General features: G+C 42.5%; 2 protein-coding genes and 6 non-coding genes across 8 annotated transcripts in view; 4 read left to right on the top strand and 4 right to left on the bottom strand.

Annotated features, from left to right (window-relative positions):
• The first annotated feature begins 545 nt into the window (after nt 1-545).
• Trnad-guc (transfer RNA aspartic acid (anticodon GUC)) lies at nt 546-617 on the top strand. Its single transcript has one exon. It is a non-coding gene; the product is annotated as a tRNA-Asp (tRNA).
• Nucleotides 618-2,855: 2,238 nt separating this feature from the next.
• Nucleotides 2,856-2,927, bottom strand: Trnad-guc (transfer RNA aspartic acid (anticodon GUC)). Its single transcript has one exon. It is a non-coding gene; the product is annotated as a tRNA-Asp (tRNA).
• A 1,816-nt stretch (nt 2,928-4,743) lies between these two features.
• Nucleotides 4,744-11,295, top strand: LOC148723174 (uncharacterized). The gene is made up of 2 exons (XM_088734407.1): nt 4,744-4,922; nt 8,985-11,295. Exons 1-2 carry the CDS (start codon nt 4,744-4,746, stop codon nt 11,293-11,295), a joined length of 2,490 nt encoding a protein of 829 aa, XP_088590533.1.
• Trnan-guu (transfer RNA asparagine (anticodon GUU)) lies at nt 5,499-5,572 on the bottom strand. Its single transcript has one exon. It is a non-coding gene; the product is annotated as a tRNA-Asn (tRNA).
• Nucleotides 7,100-7,171, bottom strand: Trnap-agg (transfer RNA proline (anticodon AGG)). Its single transcript has one exon. It is a non-coding gene; the product is annotated as a tRNA-Pro (tRNA).
• A 2,627-nt stretch (nt 11,296-13,922) lies between the features above and the next one.
• On the bottom strand, nt 13,923-13,996 carry Trnan-guu (transfer RNA asparagine (anticodon GUU)). Its single transcript has one exon. It is a non-coding gene; the product is annotated as a tRNA-Asn (tRNA).
• Nucleotides 13,997-17,364: 3,368 nt separating this feature from the next.
• On the top strand, nt 17,365-17,438 carry Trnat-agu (transfer RNA threonine (anticodon AGU)). The gene has a single exon. It is a non-coding gene; the product is annotated as a tRNA-Thr (tRNA).
• A 2,144-nt stretch (nt 17,439-19,582) lies between these two features.
• LOC111344944 (uncharacterized) overlaps nt 19,583-23,009 on the top strand; it is a 4,965-nt gene continuing 1,538 nt past the window's right edge. The window contains exon 1 of the mRNA XM_022952211.2: nt 19,583-23,009. This exon is cut by the window's right edge and continues 1,538 nt beyond it. Coding sequence (XP_022807946.2) covers nt 19,583-23,009 — 3,427 coding nt within the window.

Below are 23,009 nucleotides of genomic sequence, written 5' to 3'. Positions count from 1 at the left end.
AAGCACGCCACAACCTATCTACTAAAAAGGTTGCACATGCGAAGAAGATTGACCACTGTGTCCTCTAGTCTACTGTGGTTTGATTGCAGCATTATTGTGAGCCGAAGTTTGTTACGTTACGGTCAGCGGACAGGTTGCTGAGCAATAATCAAAAAACCTACGTCTTTTGTGAAACTTATTCTCAATGTAATCGCTTCTTACCTTTAAGTGAATTTCAAGTACATATACGCTTTTAGGCGTGAATTACATCTCACACAAAGAGGAAAAAACCTTAGAGGCGAGGAATGTAAAGCTTATAGTGTTCTGGGAGGGCTAGAACCTGTGATCTTCGGGGTGTTTGGTGTGTGTAATAATAAGGGAATTATCAGACTCCTGACTACAACACTTGAACTGAAATAGATGCAAATTAACCCAACATACACAGGTTAACAAGAAAGCTTCCATTGATTTATTTCCCACTGAAGGCACCCTCTTTAGTCGGGTGAGTCGTGAAAACAGAAAGAAGTAAAAAAAACATCTTAAAATATAATTATCTCTCCACCCACTCCTCGGTAGTATAGTGGTGAGTATCCCCGCCTGTCACGCGGGAGACCGGGGTTCGATTCCCCGCCGGGGAGGTGCACTTTTTGTCTCCCTCCTGTTTTCGAGTATTAAGTGATAGCTGAAGGCCAAAAGTTTTAAAATGGGTTCTATTCTAAATTCCAAAATCAATTCGTTCAATATATAGAGGCGATCAAAAATGAATTCAAATTTATCAACACTCGTCGAATATCTCATAGACTAAAAGATTGCTGACAAGAGTAATCAAATCTACGTTTGCGATTCTTTAGGAATTTGCAACTGCCTTTTTATTAGACATGGCGCGAGAAATAATTTGCTTGGTGATATGATGAGCCACTTTGAATATTTATATAAATGTTAAAGTTAACACGTTGATTGACATTTGATTTATTACTGATTTGTGATTAATAGTTTAAGGGATACTAGCCGTTTAAGTGAAATAATTATCCTTTGATCCATAAGTGAAATCAACGGTTAGTAGTTTTGACCACGCATTCGGTTTATAAGTACGTTTTCCTCGCTTACCTGTTAAACTGCTTGCTGAAACGCTTGTTTTCATTTGATCAGGAAACAATTTGGTTGGATAATCCCACAGAAGTAAGTTATGTCGTTTACCAATTGAACTTTAAGTATTTTCATTATAGCTCTCTTCTACGCAATTTTTATGAATCTTTCGAAATTTCTTGCGTATCACGTAATTACTTTTTTTAGATCGAATGAAGACTTGCAGTTCAGCCAATTGATGAGGGTGAACCATTTTCCACGAAGCAATCTCTGCTACCAAATTCAACTTTCTGCGCTAGTGGACATATCAAAATTTGGCTGTAGACACATGGGCTCCTAACATGAACTATTCATAAAATATAATTTAGATTTCCAAGATGGAGTTGTGGTAATGGTAATGGTAATGGTTTATTAGATATGAATTCGGCACTAAAGTGAAATACTTCATATTTACAAGAAATTACAAAAAATATTTACAAATTAAATGAGACTGTATAACTAAAAACTTTGCTGGGGGACTGGTTACCGGCTCACAAGATTCTATTAACAAATTATTACAAATGTGAAAGTCTATAGCGAGAATTCATTAAGCTTTGACGTCATTGCGTTCCGTTCTGTTGGCATAGAGGCTTACATTGGTCTCTCCCGTGGCACAAATGATCAGTTGGAGGATCTGTTTGGAACCAAAGGCAAGATTTGTGCTGATGAGGCACAATAATGAACAGGCTATTTTAAAATAAATTCAAAGTTTTTTTTGGAACAAGCGTCTGGTTTCTGGACGTGATAGCCACTACACTACAGAAACCAGATGCTTACTGAAAAAAAAAATTAACATATTTTAATGTGGCCTGCTCATTATAGTAGCTCATCAACGCAAACGTTACCTTTGGTTCTAAACAGATCCTAAAACTGCTCATTTGTGCTACGTGAGAGACCATTGAACGCCTCCATGCCAACATAACGGAACACAATCTTGGAAATCAAAATTATATTTTATGAATAGTTTATATTAGAAGCCCCTGTGTCTACGCACAAATTTGATTTTTCAAATAACGCAGAAAGTTCAATTTGGTAGGAGAGACTACTTCGTGGAAAATGGTTCACCCTCATCGATTGGCTACACTGCAAGTCTTTATTCGATCTAAAAAAAAGTAAATACGTGATACGCAAGAAATTTCGAAAGATTCCTGACATTTGCGTGGAAGAGAACTAAAATGAAAATACTTAAAGTTCAATTGGTAAACGACATAACTTACTTCTGTGGCATTATCCAGCCAAATTGTTTCCCGATCAAAGAAAAACAAGCGGTTCAGCAAGCAGTTCAACATGTAAGCGAGGAAAACGTACTTATAAACCGAATGCGTGGTCAAAACTTTTTTACTTATGGATCAAAGGATAATTATTTGACTTAAACGGTTATGCCTTTAACTGTTAATCGCAAATCAATAATAAGTCAAATGTCAATCAATGTGTTAACTCTAATATTTAGTTCGATATTCAACGTAAGTTGTCAAATCACCAAGCAAATTATCTCTCACGCAATGTCTAATAAAAAGGCAGTTGCAAATTCGTTAAGAATCGCAAACTTAGATACGATTTGATTACTCTTGTCAGCAGTCTTAGTCCATGAAATATCCGACGATTGCTGACAAACTTCAATTATTTTTTGATCGCCTCTATATATCAAACAAATTGGTTTTGGAATTTAACTTAAAAGCACCTATTTTAAAACTTTTGGCCTCCAGGTATTATTTAGTACTCGGAAACAGAAGAAAGACAAACAAAAGCATCTCCCCGGCGGGGAATCGAACCCCGGTCTCCCGCGTGACAGGCGGGGATACTCACTACTATACTACCGAGGAATTCGATACTCAATAGGTGAAATTTGAATGAGTCGAGAGTAAATAATATTTTATTAACAGATGTTTTTTTAGTTCTTTTTGTTTTCAAGACTCACCCGACTCAGTAAAGAAGGCGCCTTCAGTGGGAAATAAATCAATGCAGGTTTTCTTGTTAGCCTGTGTATGTTGCATTAATTTGCATCTATTTCAGTCAAGCGTTGTTGTCAGGAGACTGCTAATTTACTTATTAATACATACACCAAACACGCCGAAGATCACTGGTTCTAGCCCTTCCAGAACACTATAAGCTTTCTATTCCTCGCCTCTAAAATTTTTTATGTAAGATGTAAATCACGCCTAAAAGTGTATTTTTACTTGAAGTTCACTTAAAGGCAAGTAGCCCTTCCATTTAGAATGAGTTTAACAAAACACGTAGGTTCTTTTATTATTACTCAGCAAACTGTCCGCTGACCATAACGTAATAAAATTCGGCTCATAATAATGCTGCTATCAAACCAGAGTAGACTAGAGGACACAGTGGTCAATCTTTTGCGCATGTGCAACCTTTGTACTAGATAGGTGGTGGCATGTTTTCAGGCTGTCAAAACCAAGTTGTCTCAAAGGAATTTTAAGCAACCACAAAAGTCACTAAGTCGCGGTGTTTCCAAAGCGTAGAACTTTTTCTTGCAGAGCTCAAAAAAATACACGACAATATGGATACTATTTGATAAAGAGCTGAAAAATGATAAATCCTAAACTGCAAAAAATAATCCACGAATCTCCACATGACCCTTTACAGAGGAACGTAGCCTTATGTAGGCTGTTTTTTACATATCTGCAGCAGGTATTGCTTTTATCATGTCGAGTTCAAAGTCTACTCAGTTTCTAAGCTCTTCGTCCTTGTAGTGGTCTGAAACTTTTGCAAACTTAGAAAAAAATATGAGATATATATCGTATGGTAATTTAGTCGCCATAAATTATTCTAATAATGCTGCTATCAAACCGCAGTAGACTAGAGGACACAGTGGTCAATCTTCTGCGCATGTGCAACCTTTGTACTAGATAGGTGGTGGCATGTTTTCAGGCTGTCAAAACTAAGTTGTCTCAAAGGAATTCTAAGCAACCACACAAGCCACTAAGTCGCGGTGTTTCCAAAGCGTAGAACTTTTTCCTTCAGTGCTCACAAAAATACAAGACAATATGGATTCAATTTGATAAAGAGCTGAAAATGATATATCCTAAACTGCAAAAAATAATCACGATCTCCACATGACCCTTTACAGAGGAACGTAGCCTTATGTAGGCTGTTTTTTACATATCTGCAGTAGGTATTGCTTTTATCATGTCGAGTTCAAAGTCTACTCAGTTTCTAAGCTCTTCGTCCTTGTAGTGGTCTGAAACTTTTGCAAACTTAGAAAAAAAATGAGATATATATCGTATGGTAATTTAGTCGCCATAAATTCTTCTAAGGAAAGTTTGACTTGCCGGTCCGTTAAGTTTTAGAAGATTTTTCCAAAAGTAAAACCAACCGGGCCTGTCCGGGAGTCAAACCCGGGACCTCTCGCACCCATAGCGAGAATCATGCCATTAGACCAACAGGCCGGACATAACTATGACAGACGAGAAGAGGGAATTCATCGTTGTCATAAAACCAGGTGGCAAATCACCTGTGCCACGACTTATCATGGAGAGACTAGCGTTATTGGCCCACTGATCAGAGTTGCACTTCGGAGCATTTTGCAAGTCTCAGTGACAACTTCTTTAACTTAGGGTCCTTGGATATAAAAGGAGTGTACAGTAAGACAATACAAGTTGTTAGTCTGACGAAAAATCAAAGATGATCACTGAAAATACCATAATCGCTATTCAAGAATTACAACAGCTTCGCTCTACTGTGGAACCAGAGCTCAAACATAACCTCGGGCAGAAGGCTCTAAAGAAAGGAATAAGCCATTGCTATAAAAAGAAACTAGCAAACTCTAAGATCTTAGATTGGCCATCTGAGATTGTCAGGAGGTATGGTCGCAGCAAACAACTTTTCAAATTTTACCCAGCTCCTGGCATGGTAGTTTGAATAAGGAGCTGTACGAACCAACATCTACTTCAGGTAGAAACCCACTTATAAGTCAGACCATGCCTCTACCATCAATCTCACCAATGAAACAAGTTTCTCCATTAGGAGTAAGGGTGCGCACATCAGATAACTGACCGACATGTAATGATGCTCAGCCTATAAAACATGGAAACTAGGGTATTACTGGGAATTGGGGGGGCATCTTCAAATAAGTTTCTTTCAACTGTTTGTAAACTGCTCATGCAGTCTGGCCAAAGTCCCCCGAAAAGTGTTGTGATTCGCATTTGATCATATCCATATGTTAACTTGCGCAATATAAATATTAAATTACTATTATTATTATTATTATTGTTCTAGGCTACTTTGTCTTTTTTAGCTAAATGGTAAGGATAAAACTTGGTTTCTAACACGAAGCATGTGAACGCAAAGCCACCTAATAGAACGATTAATATATTTTAACGAAAAATGAGCCATAAAAAATATGTGACAAGGAAAAAACTGATTTGAAAGTAACACCACGTCCCCGGGTGCGCTTGAACCACCAACCTTTCGGTTAACAGCTGAACGCGCTGACCGATTGCGCCACGAAGACTACCTGTTATGTCAGGAATTAATGATCCCTGGGCATTGCTTTGGGCGTAAAAACTGCTGAACGGTTAATATATTTTAACGAGAAATGAGCCATAGAAGATTTTTATATTTGAGGTGGACGGCCAGGCTCTCGTGAGGGCTGTGAAATACCTGCATAAAAGGATAATAATAAAATACTGATAATTATAGCCCCTAGCCAGCCAAGGGGTGGCTCACGAAAAAAACAAAACAATAATTATAGCCCCTAGCCAGCCAAGGGATGGCACGCAAACAAAAAACAAAACAATAATCATAATCAGACATGGAACGGGACGCTACAAAACAGAACCGCACAGGGGCCCCTGTGCAGTACACCACTAAAAGAGACCTAGCACAAGGGGCTACAAGGCGGACACAACAAAAACACACTCACTCAGAGGTGGAGGACAGTTGGGATGGGAACAGTTAGATTGAGAACACTAAGGAGCTACTAACAACGGAAGAAACGACACCACGGGCGCCCCACTGTCGGTGGAAGAAGCGCCGGCGTCTGTCTGACTTGAAGCGCTTGAACAGTATGGGAAGGTGGAACTTCAAGCGAGACAGGATGTTAGCCATCACCGCCACAGCGTTAGGACGGGTGTTGCGGAAATGACAGTCGTTCCGGGATTTCCAGATGCAGAACTTTGAGAGGTTAAGCAGGTAGACAAAGATGCGAGAAGCGGCAATCAGCTCGTTCGAGCTGAAGCCGAAAAGGACAGGACAGGAGACATAGGGGAGAAGACAAACATAAGAGAGTGGAGCCAGGACAGAATGCTTTGAGCAAGAGGACAATAGAAGAAAAGGTGCTCCAGTGTTTCCACCGGGGCACCGCAGAAGCAAGGAAGAGGGACTGGCGATCCAAAGGAGACCAGACGCTGGGCGGTGTACAGAACGCCGTGCGCAATCTTCCAGTTAACGTGGATGACCGAGCAGTGTATGCCGAAGAAGGACAGGGAACACCAATCAAAAGAGGAAAAAGTAGCGTTGAATTTATCCACACAATGCGGTTGAAACATATTCTCAGAGAGCAAATACAGATAGCAAGACTTTGTGGACATGCCCGAGGCAGGGCTGTAGACGTGCCCACAAGAAGAACCAAATACAAGACAATCCTTGACCACGGAAAAAGAACCGTTAAGACCACGCCAAGCTAGCAAAAGAGAACTGTAAAAGGATGGCAAGACCCTGGGGTCAAAAGAGAAGGAACGGGAAAAAACAACTAAAGGAGAAACTGACCAAAAAGAGAATGACACCAGAAAGACAACGTAATACACCAGTCAGAGGGGGAGGAGACAAATCTCCTCACCTACTGACAAAGGAGAGCCCACACCTTATAACGGACATCCACAACAGAAAACCGACCGAAAAGAGGAGACTGTGTCACGGCAGAGCGGGCTACAAGTCCCCACTTGCCGGACGCCACATACCAAAGCCTGGCGAGGGTCAGGGGAGGTTTGACTTGCTGGGTTACTAACATCTAAAAACTTTTCCAAAAGTATCGAAGATCGGGCCTGTCCGGGAGTCGAACCCGGGACCTCTCGCACCCTAAGCGAGAATCATGCCACTAGACCAACAGGCCGAACATATATGTGAAAAGGGTCTTAATTGTTGTCAAAAAACAGGTGACAAATCCCATGTGCCGTGACTTATCATGGAGAATCATCCCACTAGACCAACAGGCCAGACATATTTAAAGTGAAAAGCGTATTTTATTATTGCTGTTATAAAAGCGAGTGGATAAACGCTTGTATCACGACTCTGACGTGGATAAGCTAGCGTAACTGGTCTTTTGATCAGAGTCGCAGTTAGGAGTATTTCTCACGTCTGTTTGAGAACTTCTTTAACTTAAGGGGCCTAACATTAGGTACAAGCATACGAGTGGTGTACAGTAAGTCCTCGAAACAAGTTGTTAATCCAACAAACAATCAAAGAAGGTGACACAATTATGGTATTACCATGAGAGCCATTCAGTACCATTTACATCACACAAGAAGAGAAATGAGTCACTGTAATCACAAGTCACCAAACCCAGATGAAGTATTTCACTTATTGGTCTATCAATTCATTTTTCTGTTTCTACAACCTCACAAAAGCAACATGACTGCTGCCTGAAGATATTGATTAACCCTTAACTCCCATGAGTGAGCAAGACAGAGTTTCTTTTTACAATATCAATACAATGTCAAGCAGACAAGTGAAGAGAATAAAGAAATATATCAGTCAGGGAATTATTATTCGATCCAACGCCAAATTCTCAAAACTAGCATCATTACAAATATATGGCGCACCTAAGGGGAATTATCAATGAAATCTTGGTAGTGAAAGGTGTAACAGCTGCCACGGTTTTGCCTGCTGTTAAGAAGACGTTAACAAACTTGTGCGCGCGCGACTCGCGTGCGCGTGCTTTGAGGTTACGAAGTAATCTCGTAAGCAAATCACGCGGACTCTTTTTTAATGTTGACGTGTGCGATTTTAGAGAAGAGTAGTTGAAGTTTTTTTTGTTTATCGTTTGGTTGTTGTCGTTTGCCGTAAGACTTCAGTTTTCTGTGTTAGAGTAAGTGTCTGTTTGGATTTCCCGTTTCGCTTCCGAATACCCAACTTATATTGAAGTTCGTTTTGGTTCGATTTTTACAAGCGGGACTGTTATGTAAGTGCTAATGTTCCTTTCCTTGAGCTTATATATAGTTTGTTTTGTTAGTTTGTTTGAGTTTTTAGCTAGCTTTGCATCTTGCCTTTATATCGGAATGTTTGGAATGTTGGTTTGTCTATTCGCATTTAGCTTAGCTTCTTCCTTATAAATTCATATTTCAGTTTACGATAAGTACTTGGATACCACGACTACGTTAAATAAAACGATTCAAGGCTTGTCCGTAAAATATATCCTCGCTTCATAGTGTGTCTTCATTTGCGAAACTCATAGTTGTCGTCGAAATTTTGCTTCGCTTGTGTCGGCCGCTACAGTAAAATAACACCGTTACGAAATTGTCGAACCAAAGATCTTCAAATGTCGAGCTCATCCCTTGAAAACGTGGAACAACAAATTCAAATCGAAAAGGCAGAAACTAGCTCTCAACAATGGGATGATTCACCCGGCGTTGGACACGTCCCAAACTCGGATACGGAAGACGGTAAACCACAAGGGCGCGAAAGGATATTAAAAGCGAAACGGGAAATCCAAACAGACACTTACTCTAACACAGAAAACTGTAGTCTTACGGCAAACGACAACAACCAAACGATAAACAAAAAAAACTTCAACTACTCTTCTCTAAAATCGCACACGTCAACATTAAAAAAGAGTCCGCGTGATTTGCTTACGAGATTACTTCGTAACCTCAAAGCACGCGCACGCGAGTCGCGCGCGCACAAGTTTGTTAACGTCTTCTTAACAGCAGGCAAAACCGTGGCAGCTGTTTCCGGTGTGGGAACCAGGGGAGCCATGGATGGGACGATCCAGTTCCCAATGATGTACGATCGAAATGGTTTATATGGAAGGCCGAATTAGAAGAATTGCAAAATTTCGCTATCCCACGCTGTTACAAGCCTATAGATTTCGGAAGAGTCATTAAGGCAGAGATCCATCACTTCTCGGACGCGAGTTTCAAGGGCTACGGGCAGTGCAGTTATTTGAGACTGGTAAATGAGAATGGCAAAATTTGCTGCGCTTTCGTACAAGGAAAGGCTCGAGTCACGCCTTTGAAAGCAGTAACCGTCCCGAGGCTAGAGCTCACAGCAGCTGTCCTATCGGCACGAGTCAGCGAGCAGTTAAAGGGGGAGCTGGACATCGAGATAACGGATGAAGTATTCTGGACAGACAGCAGAGTGGTCCTCGGCTACATCGCTAACAGCGTCAGACGTTTCCACGTATTTGTAGCCAACAGAGTCCAAGAAATCCAAGATAAAACGTCGATATCGCAATGGAGGTATGTGGATACGAAGACCAACCCTGCAGACGAAGCGTCCAGAGGGCTAAGAGTACGAGAGCTCGCCCAGTCGAAGTGGATTCAAGGACCAGATTTTCTTTGGAAGCCAGAGACTGAGTGGGGTGTTACGTTAACCCAATCAGTCGGCGACGCTGAGCTTCTAAGTGGTGATCCAGAAGTCAAGAAAGTTGTCTTTCTCGCTACTGCTGTCACACCATCCTGGCCGACCATGGTAGACCGCTTAACATACTTTTCGGATTGGCACTGCGCTAAGAAGGCGATCGCCATATGCCGCCGGTATACACGTCTATTACCAAGTAGAATTCAGAAAGGAAATGATTCTAAGATCATCAAGAAGTTGCCAAGCGGAAGGAGTTTCCAGCCTGTGTCAATTCAGGAACTGTATGAAGCAGAAGTCGTTATCCTGAAGGCTGTACAACAAGAATTCAACCCCGACATCTCACCATCAGGTCCTCTTGGTAAACTGGATCCATACAAGGATTCAAACGGAATTATTAGAGTTGGTGGACGACTCAACCTATCTGATATCCCGGGGCAATGCATTCACCCAGCAATTCTGCCGAAAACCAGTCACGTCACTGAAATCATTATCAGGCACTTTCATCATAAAGTAAAACATCAAGGCAGAGGGATCACGATTAATGAGATTAGAGCAAGCGGTTACTGGGTCATAGGAGCTATTTCAACCGTATCGTCTGCAATACGTAGATGTGTTACGTGCCATAAACTACGTGGTAAATTACAGGAGCAACGTATGGCTGAACTACCGCATGATCGATTGGAGCCAGCGCCACCATTCACCAACTGCGCAGTTGATTATTTTGGCCCCTTCGTGATCAGAGAGGGTCGCAAGGATCTTAAACGCTACGGAGTGCTATTCACCTGTATGGCTTCTAGAGCAGTACACGTCGAGGTGTCCGCTACTTTGGAGACCGATTCCTTTATCAACGCCTTCCGAAGGTTTGTCTCCAGGAGAGGTCCTATTCGGCAGTTACGCAGCGACCAGGGTACGAATTTCGTGGGTGCCAGAAGAGAATTAAAGGTAGCTTTGGAAGAATTGGACAATGATAAGATTCGAGGCGTGCTACGGCGCCACGACTGCGATTGGTTTGTCTTCAAGATGAACGTTCCGTCAGCCAGTCACATGGGTGGTGTATGGGAGCGACAGATTCGCTCAGTGCGCAACGTCCTGTCGTCTCTATTACAAACCAACGGTTCCCAACTCAACCATGAAGCGCTTGAAACCTTCATGTGCGAAGCGGAGGCAATAGTAAACAGCCGCCCGCTTACGATTGACTCCCTTAACGATCCAACCTCCCTGAATCCGTTGACGCCCAACCATCTACTAACGATGAAAACGAAAGTACTTCTACCACCACCTGGTGTGTTCGAAGCCCCTGATAAGTATTGCAGAAAACGCTGGCGGCGAGTACAGCACTTGGCGAATGAATTTTGGATCAGATGGAAGAAAGAGTATTTGTTTAACCTGCAACAAAGGCAGAAATGGAACAAGCCCAGACGAAACACGCGTGTTGGTGACATCGTCTTCATAAAGGATGATGAGAATCTTCCTCGCAATCTATGGCAGCTTGCTCGAGTGACCGAAGCTCACCAGAGCGCCGATGGCCATGTACGCACTGTCAAACTTGCTGTCGCAGATCGCACACTGGATAAAAGGGGTAGACGTGTTAAACCGTGCAGATACCTGGAATGCCCCGTACAGAAACTTGTACTGTTACAAGAAGCAAGTGAGACCTGAGGTTCATCCCCAACGAGGAGCCACGAATACAAGTAGTCATTAACCTTATTTCATCCTCATTACTCTGTGGACATTTAGTCGTGCTTAATGACCTTCATTAGCTTTGTATATTAGTGAAATGTGGACATTTCAGGGGAGCCATGTAACAGCTGCCACGGTTTTGCCTGCTGTTAAGAAGACGTTAACAAACTTGTGCGCGCGCGACTCGCGTGCGCGTGCTTTGAGGTTACGAAGTAATCTCGTAAGCAAATCACGCGGACTCTTTTTTAATGTTGACGTGTGCGATTTTAGAGAAGAGTAGTTGAAGTTTTTTTTGTTTATCGTTTGGTTGTTGTCGTTTGCCGTAAGACTACAGTTTTCTGTGTTAGAGTAAGTGTCTGTTTGGATTTCCCGTTTCGCTTCCGAATACCCAACTTATATTGAAGTTCGTTTTGGTTCGATTCTTACAAGCGGGACTGTTATGTAAGTGCTAATGTTCCTTTCCTTGAGCTTATACATAGTTTGTTTTGTTAGTTTGTTTGAGTTTTTAGCTAGCTTTGCATCTTGCCTTTATATCGGAATGTTTGGAATGTTGGTTTGTCTATTCGCATTTAGCTTAGCTTCTTCCTTATAAATTCATATTTCAGTTTACGATAAGTACTTGGATACCACGACTACGTTAAATAAAACGATTCAAGGCTTGTCCGTAAAATATATCCTCGCTTCATAGTGTGTCTTCATTTGCGAAACTCATAGTTGTCGTCGAAATTTTGCTTCGCTTGTGTCGGCCGCTACAAAAGGGTTAAGGCAAATATGAGACAAGTGAGGATCTACAGAAACGAATAAACCAAGGGAGGGGATGGATAACAAACATCTGAAGGGTCAGAGCCACTGACCCAATTTTTTTCGTTGGAATAAAAGTAAAGTATTGATTAGGTCTCTCTTGCTTCAAGAAGAGTTTTTCGAAAAAATTGTTTCTCACAGGGTCCGAACCGGCGTCCCTCCGCGTGTAAAGCGGAAGGAGGCATCCTTATAACTACTATAATATGGCCTGCACCGTATCGTTCTCAGTTTACCACACCCAAGTTCGAAAAAAAGCCAAAATAGCCGATCTTTGAGAGTCTTTTGGATTTTCCTCCGTTTAAATCAATGGATACGAGTATTAACAACCAAGAAATTGAATTAAGGTTGTGCGCAGATTGTGTTCCAAGTTTGGTACTTTTGACAGATACACAAAAGAAAATGAGAGCTCTCCTTCGAAAAAACGCAAAAGTCAAGGGCTCTTGAAGAACAGGGACACGAAAACAAAATGAAACATTAAGCATTAGATAATATAGTCGCCATAAGTTTTCTTAAAGGAAGTTTGACTTGCCGGTTTCTTGACTTCTTGAAAGTTTTACCAACAGTACAACCAGCCGGGCCTGTCCGGGAGTCGAACCCGGGGCGAGAACCATGCCTCTAGACCAACAGGCCGGACATAATAATGAAAGTTCACAAAAGGGTATTCATTTTAGTTATAGTAGCAGGTGGTGTAACACCTTTGCCATGACTTATCATGGAGAGACTAGCGTTAGTGGCCTGTTGGTAAAAGTCGCACTTTGGAGCATTTTCAAGTCTGAATGACAACTTCTTTAACTTACGGTTGTATCCTTGGGTATAAATGGAGTGTACAGTAAGACTTAAAAACAAACTTTTAATCTGATGAAGAGTCAAAGATGATCACTGAAAATGCCGTGATCGCTATTCAAGAATTACGGAAGCTTCGCTCTACGGTGGGCCAGAATTGGAATATAACCTCGGACAGAAGGCTCTTAAGAAAGGAATGAGCCACTGTGAAAAAGAAAAAACTATCAAGCTCCAAGATCTTAGGTCGGCCATCCAAGATTGCCTTGAGGTATCGTCGCAGAAAACGAAAAGTTTATCCAGCACCTGACAAGGTAGTATGAAAGAAGAGCTGCGCGAACCAACATTTACTTCAAGTAGCAAACCGTAAATAAGTCAGACCCGATGAAACAAGCTTCTCCATAAAGAGTTACGGACCCTACATCACACAACTGAAACACAAGTAATGACACCCAACCTTCAAGACATGGAAATGGGGGTATTACACAAGATCTTAGGTCGGCCATCCAAGATTGCCATGAGGTATCGTCGCAGAAAACGAAAAGTTTATTCAGCACCTGACAAGGTAGTATGAAAGAAGAGCTGCACCAACCAACATTTACTTCAAGTAGAAAACCGCAAATAAGTCAGACCCGCCTCTACCACTGAACAATCTCTTCGATGAAACAAGCTTCTCCATAAATAGTTAGGGACCCTACATCACATAACTGAAACACAAGTAATGACACCCAACCTTCAAGACATGGAAATGGGGGTATTCCTTTTTTAGCTCATGGTAACGATGTGACTTGATTTCTAACACGTCGCATATGAGCGCCAAAGCCATCTAACAAATAAGTCAGACCACGCCTTTACCATCAATCTCACTATTGAAACAAGCTTCTCCGTTAGGATTTAGGATGCGTACATCACATAACTAACCGACATGTAATGACGCCCAGCCTATACAACATGCAAATTAGAGTATTCCATGCCAACGCCATCTAACACAACGGTTAAGGATTTGAAAATAAAATGCAAAATTACGTCCCCGGGTGGGATTCAACCACCAACCTTTCGGTTAACAGCCGAACGCGCTGACTGATTGCGCCACGGAAACGACAGCTTATGTAATAAAGTAATGATCTGTTGGATGTAAAAAGTGCTTGAAACTCTCTAACGTCCAAAAAACACCAGTTGGTTGGACTGCTTTATGAGAAGCGTTAAGCAAACAGGTATTAATAGAATTAGAAGAGTTTTATAGCATAACCTTGTCATGCCCCTCCACTAACTATGGTCTACCATTCCTTGGTTTCTTTCTTTTCTTTTTTTTTTTTTTTGTTATCCACTCTATAAAGTTCTTAAATGTTTGGCGAGTTCTATCTTTAAAATTAGCTGCACTTTGATACCAAAAGTTTCATCTGATACAGCAAATTATTAAATAGTGATCAACGGAGGCGCCGTAGCTCAGATGATTAGAGCGCCAGTCTAGTAAACAGGAGGATATGGGTTCAACTCCCATCGGTGCCTTTCGTTTTATCTCTTTTTTTATTTACATATAGTACACTTTCGTAGTTTCTCTCATTGCCTGCGTTTAAGTGTACTTAGCATCCGGTGAGGGTTCTGGAAGCGTTCTTGTTCACGCCGCTTGGATCTTGTAAGTATTTCGAAGTTCTGTTGTTCGGCCGGATAAGTGAGTACCTGCCGGAGGGAAAGCTTGCGGTCTCTTGGTTGTTTCTTGGTTCTCGGTCACCCATCCCCTTCTTTGGATTGTGGGTTGGGTCCGAGTTTGGCTGTCTGTTGAGAGTGTTGGGCGTTACCCTTCCCCATTCTTTCGTCATGGTCGTGTCCTTTCAAAGGACAATCGACATTTGTTGTGAGGGACTTCCCGCGGTGTCGTCCCCCTCTGACGTTGTAAGATGGATCTGGGAGTACTTTGATCGCCAGTCCTAACATGGGATCGCTTCAATCCAAGAGTACCCTGGCCGAGTCGCCAGGGTCAGGTTTGTTAAGGGTGGCGAAGCCGCTGAGGTTTTCTTCGAGGAGCAAGGGGTCGTTATACTCAATGGGGTTGAGTGTAGGATGGTTCAGCCCCCTCCTCCTCCGCCTCAAGTTAGCACTGTGATTGTGTCTTAGTTCCCGTGTGAGGGATCCAATAAGGTGGTACCGAACGCACTTTCAGAATATGGAGAAGTAAAGAGTGTGAGATACCAGCTCTGACCTGGTGAGCCCTCATTGTCAACTGGATCGCGCGTAGTACAAATGATTATTAACAAGGAGATCCCGCGCTTTGTAGCCATTCGAGGTGCCCGCTGTAAGGTGTGGTATAGGGGCCAGCCCCTGCAATGCGACATTTGTCGCAAGGTTGGCCATCCATCTTTCAATTGTCCAGCTAAAGGGAAGTGTCTTAGGTGTTTTCAGGCTGGACACTTTGCACGCGTCTGCCCCAACCCGTGGGGAGTCCTCCGGTGCCTGAGGTTCCGGAGGTCAACCCTCCTCTGGTTACGGCCCGGAGTGAAGTAGCGCATGGACGTGTGGAGGCCCACCCCGCAGACAGTACCGCCACTGTAGAGGGTGACGGTGAAGAAGACAAGAATGTGGAGGCCTCCGGCCTCGAATTCACGATGGACGAAGATTGTGAACGGGAGGAAAAAGTAAACGAGAACGTGGAAAGCCGTGAGGTTGATATTGGTGAAGAAAGTTGAAAGTTGCGAGGACGACTATTCTGATTCCGAGGTGAGCGGCGAAAGGTTCGACTCAGTAATATGTGGTTGACAGTGGTTCTTCTGTAAATAAGCAAAGTAATAGTATTGTGGCGTCAAATAGTAACGTAGAGGCAGCTGCGGCTGTCGCTGGGGTAGTCAACAGTAGTCCTCTAAACAAAGTAAATAGTAATGTAGTTATAAACAATAGTTCAACTAACGAAATAAATAAGAATGTATTCCCCAAGTGGGTAATACAAAGCAACGCGGCGATAGCTGAGGCTAGTAAACGCCACTCGCGAAAGGATATCCTGGCGCCCTCCACACAACCAGCAGCTGGTAAACGGTCCTCCACAAAGATAAATAGAAGTACGCCTTACCGATTCTGGCATAGCAATGATGGCTAGTGTCTCTTCTCCTCTTGTCGGTCGGAGTGTTCTAGAGTGATCCGGTATCATAATGATGGCTAGTAGTCCTTTCTCTTCTTGCGTCGGTTCGAGTGTGTGTATTCTAGAGTGAGTATGTTTAATTTTTGGTGTGAGTGTGGTAATGTTTTAGAGGTGGGGATCGATTCCTCAACGAAGTTGGTGTCTGGTGACCCTCTTGTTTATTGGTGAACCCAACCCCAAGGTATTGCACTCCCCGCCTTGGGTTGGATCAGACGATTCGTTCGGCAGGCATTGCACCGCCCTCACGGGAGCCTGTCCGTTCACCTTAAACACAAAAAACTTTCGTGGTTTGTCTCATTGCCTGCGTTTAAGTGTACTGGTAGCAAGAGGTGATTAGTAAACAACAACGAACGAAAGAGAGCATACGTCTTAAGAAACAACCAGAACCAATTACTCCAAATCGAGTAAAATAAGCGCCATCTGTCTGAATGTTCTCAAGCATAAGTTAACATGATAATTGTAGAATGTAGCTCAACCAAAGAAAACTTGATCGCCTGTCGAAAGCTCATGATAAGACCAAAAACGTCTTTCTCTAACTCATTACCAAGCTCAAATTTTATAATCTTTGTTAATCTTTTTACACACATGACCCTTTCAACATTGCTGATACTAGCAGTATGCAGAACGCGTGTCACATGTGGGTTTAGTGATGACCTAGCGCAACCATGGTAGCCCTGTAGCTCAGTGGACATATTCACGCAAAATTCGAGACAATCTCATTGTTCTAGGCTTGTCTTACGCGACAAAAGATGACGTAATGTGTTTTTGACGTAATGTGCTTTTGACGTAATATGTCATCAGAGTTTGGCTCTGATGACCTAGTTGGGGGTTCTGGTGCTTTGTTTACACATGGTTTTGTGTGCTTCAGATTGAAAATCTCCCCGTCAAAGTTCTATTTGCTTCGATTTCCTGGGTTTAAACGCAAGTATATCTGATGGTGACGATCAGATATCATCATCGGCATCTATGATTTCAAGCGATGACCAGATAAGTGGTTAGGATGTGACTTGATTTCTAGTACGAAGCATGTTAGCGCCAAAGGTAATGATAGGTTGGGTGTAAAAACTCCTTGAAGATCCCTAACGTCCAAAATCGACAAACACCAATTCATTGCCCTGCTTTATGAGAAGCGTTTGGTAAACATATATTACCATGATTAGAACAGTTTTATAACATAACCTTACTATGCCAATTTACCATTTTTTGGTTTCTTTTTTTTTTTTTTTTTTTTTTTTTTTGTTATACGCACTATAAAGTTTATCAATGTTTGGCCAGTTCTATCTTTAAAATTAGCCCAACTTTAACACCAAATTAGAACACAAGTAATGATCAACGGAGGTGCCGTAGCTCAGATGGTTAGAGCGCCTGTCTAGTAAACAGGAGGTAATGGGTTCAACTCCCATCGGCGCCTTTTGTTTTATCACTTTTTTATTTGCATCTAGCACACTTTCGTAATTTGTCTCATTGCCTGCATTTAAGCGTACTGGTAACAAGAGGTGGTTCCTAAACAACAACGACCGAAAGAGAGCATATGTCCTTGGAAACAACCAGGAAATCAGTAACACTGCAAATCGAGTTAAATAAGCGGCATCTGTCTGGATGTTCTCAAGCACAAGTCAACATGATAATGGGAGAATGTAGTTCAACTAAAGAAAACCTGATTCCCCGAGGGAACTCAGAACTTTTTATTGTCGAAAGCTCATGTTTAGACCAAAAAAAGTCTTTCTTTATCTCATTACTAAGCTCAGATTTTATAATCTTTCTTAATCTTTTTACACACATGACCCTTTCGACATTGCTGATACTAGCAGTATGCAGAACGCGTTTCACATGTGGGATCAACGATGACCCAGCGCAACCATGGTAGCCCTCTGGCTCAGTGGAAGAGTCTGAAGGTAATGTGTTTTCTTGATTGTTCAAGAACCTTTAGTGCTCTGTTCTATGACTTTTATAGATCCGAATGAAGTCCATCTCCAGTCAAAACCCAGAAAGGGCTCCTTTTAAAGCCTAATCACAGCCGTTCTAGAAAAAAAACCTGTATAATAGCCAGAAACTAATCACGCAAAACAAAATGGTTCATGAATCATATTTAATTCATATTTGTGATAACCACTACACTACAGAAACCACCCTGGAAAAAGATTATAAAGTCATAGGCTCTATTACGCATTATAATCCAACATAAATTTTTGCTCTCCCGCGATTGGTCAAAACGCATCACTTGTCCAAATATCCCCCCGAGTAAATCTGGGGGATACCAGAGGATATACACCAAGTGACGTCCAATACGGAGAAATCTGCGCTTAAAATGTGACGCGGATGTCGTTACACACGTCGTGACGTCGCGTGACGATTATGTTCGCAATGTATTGTGGTTAGAAGAAGGAATGAGCACGCCTTCAAGATGGCGTGGTAATGTTGTTGTTATTAAATGTTGTTTTTTGGAAATGAGCCTTTATTCTGTCTCGAATGATTGAGCGAACCGCGAACTACGAGAACAACAACAGATTGTTAAAATTTGAATATTCTACATGGTCCACCGAGTCGGATGAAAACGGATTGCGATCAGAGATCTTCTGGAAACTGAATTGAACAAGATAAGCGTGAGTCCCTTGATGTTTTGATTTGAATCTTTTGTTGGATTAATCGCGTCTATCTTCATGTCTGGAAAGTTGGCAAGGAAACGGAAGATCCGTACGGGCCACAGAGCGTCAACAAGGAAAATTATTTCGTCTGTAGAAGAGATTTTGGAAACCCTTGAAGAACAGGATCAGCCATCGGCCATTAATATTACAAGATTGCGACAGCAGAAACTCCTGCTACAAGAGAAGCTCGGCACAATTCGAAATTTAGATGAAGACATCCTCACAGTTGTCAGCGAAGGTCAAATAGATGAAGAAATTTGTGAAGCGGACGAATTTGTGGAATTTACGCAGTTGGCAATAATGAGGATCGATGAAGCATTGACTCCTAGCCAATCGACCCCTTCGTCTAAACTTGCAATCGCACCGTCACTTGCAGAAACGTCTAAAGGAAAATCTAACTCACCTGGAAATGTCTCGATGACTTCAGAAACACATCCAAGTTCTTCTAATTTACCTGGAGATGATGAAACGATGACTTTGGAAACACATTTAACTCCTCCTGTATCGACCGAGAATGTTTCGATGGCTTCAGAAGTTCATCTAACTTCTACGTCGCATAGAAAATGTCGGAAATGTCGTAGCGACTTCGGAAACACCCTTGACTCCTTCCACATCAGGTATTTCTAATACATATAGCTTAGGAACACAAGTAAAATTACCTAAACTAGACCTGAGAAAGTTTGATGGAGACATAAGCAAGTGGCCCTCGTTCTGGGATGCATTTGAATCTTCTGTGCACAACAATACCAAACTAGCTCCCATAGATAAACTCAATTACCTGAACTCTCTTCTTGTGAAGTCAGCTTGTGAAGCCATTTCTGGATTGTCCCTTACTGCTGCAAATTATGATGAGGCCGTTGCCATCTTGAAGAGAAGGTTTGGGAACAAACAGTTGATAATCAATAGGCACATGGAGACTCTGTTAAACATAAACTCAGTCAAATCAGGCCTTAACATCCAAGCACTACGTCAGCTGCATGATCTAATTGAGTCTCAAGTTAGAAGTCTTAAGTCCTTAGGTGTATCCTCAAGTTCATATGGAAGCCTCCTGTCCTCTGTTGTTATGAGTAAGTTACCTCAAGATTTGCGATTGATCATCACCCGAGAAGTGAAGGATGAGTGGGATCTTGATCGCCTTCTGGATGTCTTCAGAAGTGAACTTGAAGCTAGAGAACGAGCTAATGGGAACAATGTTAGCCCAACTGACCAATCCTCAACCAAACCTCCTTACAACAGAGGTCGCAAGGGAGTGCCATTGTCAACAGATGCAGCGTTATTTGCCACCGGGTCCAAGCCAACCTGCACATACTGCCGAAAGGATCATGCATCTAATGCCTGTAAGAATGTGACAAGCATTGCAGCGAGGAAAGAGATTTTGAAAAGAGCAGGACGATGTTTTGTTTGTCTAAAAAGGAATCACTTAAGTAAGGATTGCAGTTCAAGAATGAAGTGCCTCAAATGCGGACGTCGACACCACATCAGTATTTGTACGAGCGACACTAACAATGAAGCCATGTCTCTACACACTCCAACTGTTGAGGGATCAGCTTCCTCACCTCAGAGCCAAACATCATGCAGCCCTCCAGGAGAATCTAGTGGGAGGCCCACAGTTCTGTATGTCAATGCATCAACACCCATCCTGCTTCAGACTGCCAAGGCAGCAATTTACAGACCTGGTCAACCCAATGAGAAGTTTCTAGCCCGACTAATTTTAGACAGTGGCAGCCAGAGATCCTATGTGACCACCAGAGTAAAAGACAAGCTAAGACTACCAAGTGAGAGAACGCAGACTATTTCTGTGAAAACATTTGGATCAACTGAAGAGAACATTCAAAGTGTGGATGTTGTTAACCTGTGTGTCAGTACTAAGCATGGAGAAGATATGCAACTGTCAGCATTTGTTGTACCACTTATCTGCGATTCTCTACAGAGCCAATCCATTGTACATGCCAGTGTTACTCATGCACACTTAAGGGGACTCAAACTTGCTGACTACTCCACAGGTGAAGATGACATAATGGTAGACATATTAGTTGGATCAGACCAGTATTGGCAATTAGTCTCTGGGAAGGTGCTACGGGGGGAGGATGGTCCCACTGCAATTCAGACAAGACTTGGGTGGGTCCTCTCAGGACCAACAAATGGAGCAATGCAAAATGACCAACAGCAGAACAACTTTGTGACAACACATGTTCTGAAGACGGCTACTAAACCTGTGGACATTACAAATGAGAGCCTTGATGGAAGCCTGCAGAGGTTCTGGGACCTAGAGTCATTGGGTGTCAGACCAAGATCTGTGTATGAAGAATTTGAAGAGAGGATAACCTTTGAGAATGATCGATACGTAGTGCATTTGCCATGGAAGCTGCCACACCCAATTCTTCCTGATAACTACGAACTGAGCATAAAGCGGTTGAGTAACCTACTCAAACGTCTGAACCAAGATCCTGAAGTCTTGATGGAGTATGATTCAGTAATAAAGGAGCAGCTGAAAAATGGCATAGTTGAAGTTGTAGAGAGGCCAGGTGATGGTGGAGTTGGGAAGACTCATTACCTTCCGCACCATGCAGTTATAAGACGAGATAAGGCAACAACCAAATTAAGAGTCGTATATGACGCCTCAGCCAGATCTAATGGTACAGCCCTGAACGATTGTCTGTACACAGGACCACCCCTTACAGAGCACATTTTTGACATTCTCCTGAGATTTAGAGCTAGCAGAATAGCACTTACTGGTGATGTGGAAAGGGCATTCCTTATGGTTGGCATTGCAGAGGAAGACAGAGATGTGCTAAGGTTTTTGTGGGTGGATGACATTGAGAAGAAGAACCCAGAGATCGTGGTGCTAAGGTTCACCAGAGTCGTCTTCGGAGTATGTTCTAGTCCATTTCTACTCAATGCAACCTTGAAACATCACATTGAAGGATACAAGAATGAGGACCCAGAGTTTGTAGACCAATTCCTTCGCTCCATCTATGTGGATGACTTGAGTTCTGGAGCTGCGGACGACAATGCAGCATATGAACTGTACCTCAAGTGCAAACTCAGACTTGCTGAAGGAGGATTTAACCTGAGGAAATTTATGTCGAATTCAAGTCAGCTAACCGAGCGAATTCAGCAGAATGAAGCACGTATCTCAGCTCCTGCCATATCTGCCAACACTGATCACATGAAGTCACCTTCAGACCCTTCCAAGGAAGATTCTGTAATCGAAGAAGACAAGACATATGCAAAGAGCATGCTGGGAACTACAGACGACACATCTGGTGCAGAACAAAAGGTACTTGGTGTGCGATGGAATTTTGTCAGTGACCAGTTTGTGCTCGATTTGAGGGAGATAGCAACCCTTGCAAGGAACATTGAACCCACTAAGAGAAATGTTGTAGGTGTCACAGCAAAGTTCTATGATCCAATTGGATTCCTGTCGCCCATCATTACAGAGTTCAAGTTATTCTTTCAAGAACTTTGTAAGGCAAAGATCGGCTGGGACGAACCTCTAGAAGGAGAATTGAAGAACGAGTGGTTGAAACTAGCCGCTGGATTGCAATATGTAAGCTCATTCACAGTTTCAAGATGCTATTTTCAAGAAGTCACAGAGAAGATTGTTTCTTGTAGTCTTCATGGATTTGGAGATGCATCCAGCAAAGCCTATGCAGCAGTGATATACCTACATGTCACAACAACCACGGGAAGTTATGTCAAATTCTTAGCCTCGCGATCCAGAGTTGCTCCAGTGAAACAAGAGACAATCCCGAGATTAGAACTTCTTGCCGCCTTAATATTGGCGAGACTGATAAGCCACGTCGGAGAAGCCTTAAAGCCTGAATTGGATATAATTAACCTGACTTGCTGGACTGATTCAAAGGTAGCACTAGCCTGGATCAAAGGTGAAAGGAGAGAATGGAAACCATTCGTCCAGAACCGAGTGAATGAAATTAGAACACTTGTGCCAGTGAACTGCTGGAGGCATTGCCGTGGAAAGAACAATCCAGCTGATATACCCTCAAGAGGGCTGAGTCCGTCAGAACTGTCAGTGTGTGCTTTATGGATTGAAGGGCCCACCTGGCTGAGTGATAATGCAGAAACAGGAAGCGAGGAGTTTGACACTGGACAACTTCCACAAGAATGCTTAGAAGAGATGAAGGCTCGAGACAAGGAAGAGTGGAAATCTGAAACCTCCTCCTCACTGTTAGTAGTGGCAGAAACCATTAACATTGCTAACATTGTGACATGTGAAGACTACAGTAATTTACAGCGACTCTTCAGAGTCACCGCCCTTGTCCTTCGATTTGTGGAGATCTTGAAATTGAGGTTGGAGAAGAATGTTAAAACACAGG

Source organism: Stylophora pistillata, chromosome 9 (assembly GCF_964205215.1).
Source record: "Stylophora pistillata chromosome 9, jaStyPist1.2, whole genome shotgun sequence".
In the NCBI taxonomy this organism is placed as follows: domain Eukaryota; kingdom Metazoa; phylum Cnidaria; class Anthozoa; order Scleractinia; family Pocilloporidae; genus Stylophora; species Stylophora pistillata.
This window is presented reverse-complemented; position numbering and strand designations above follow the sequence as displayed.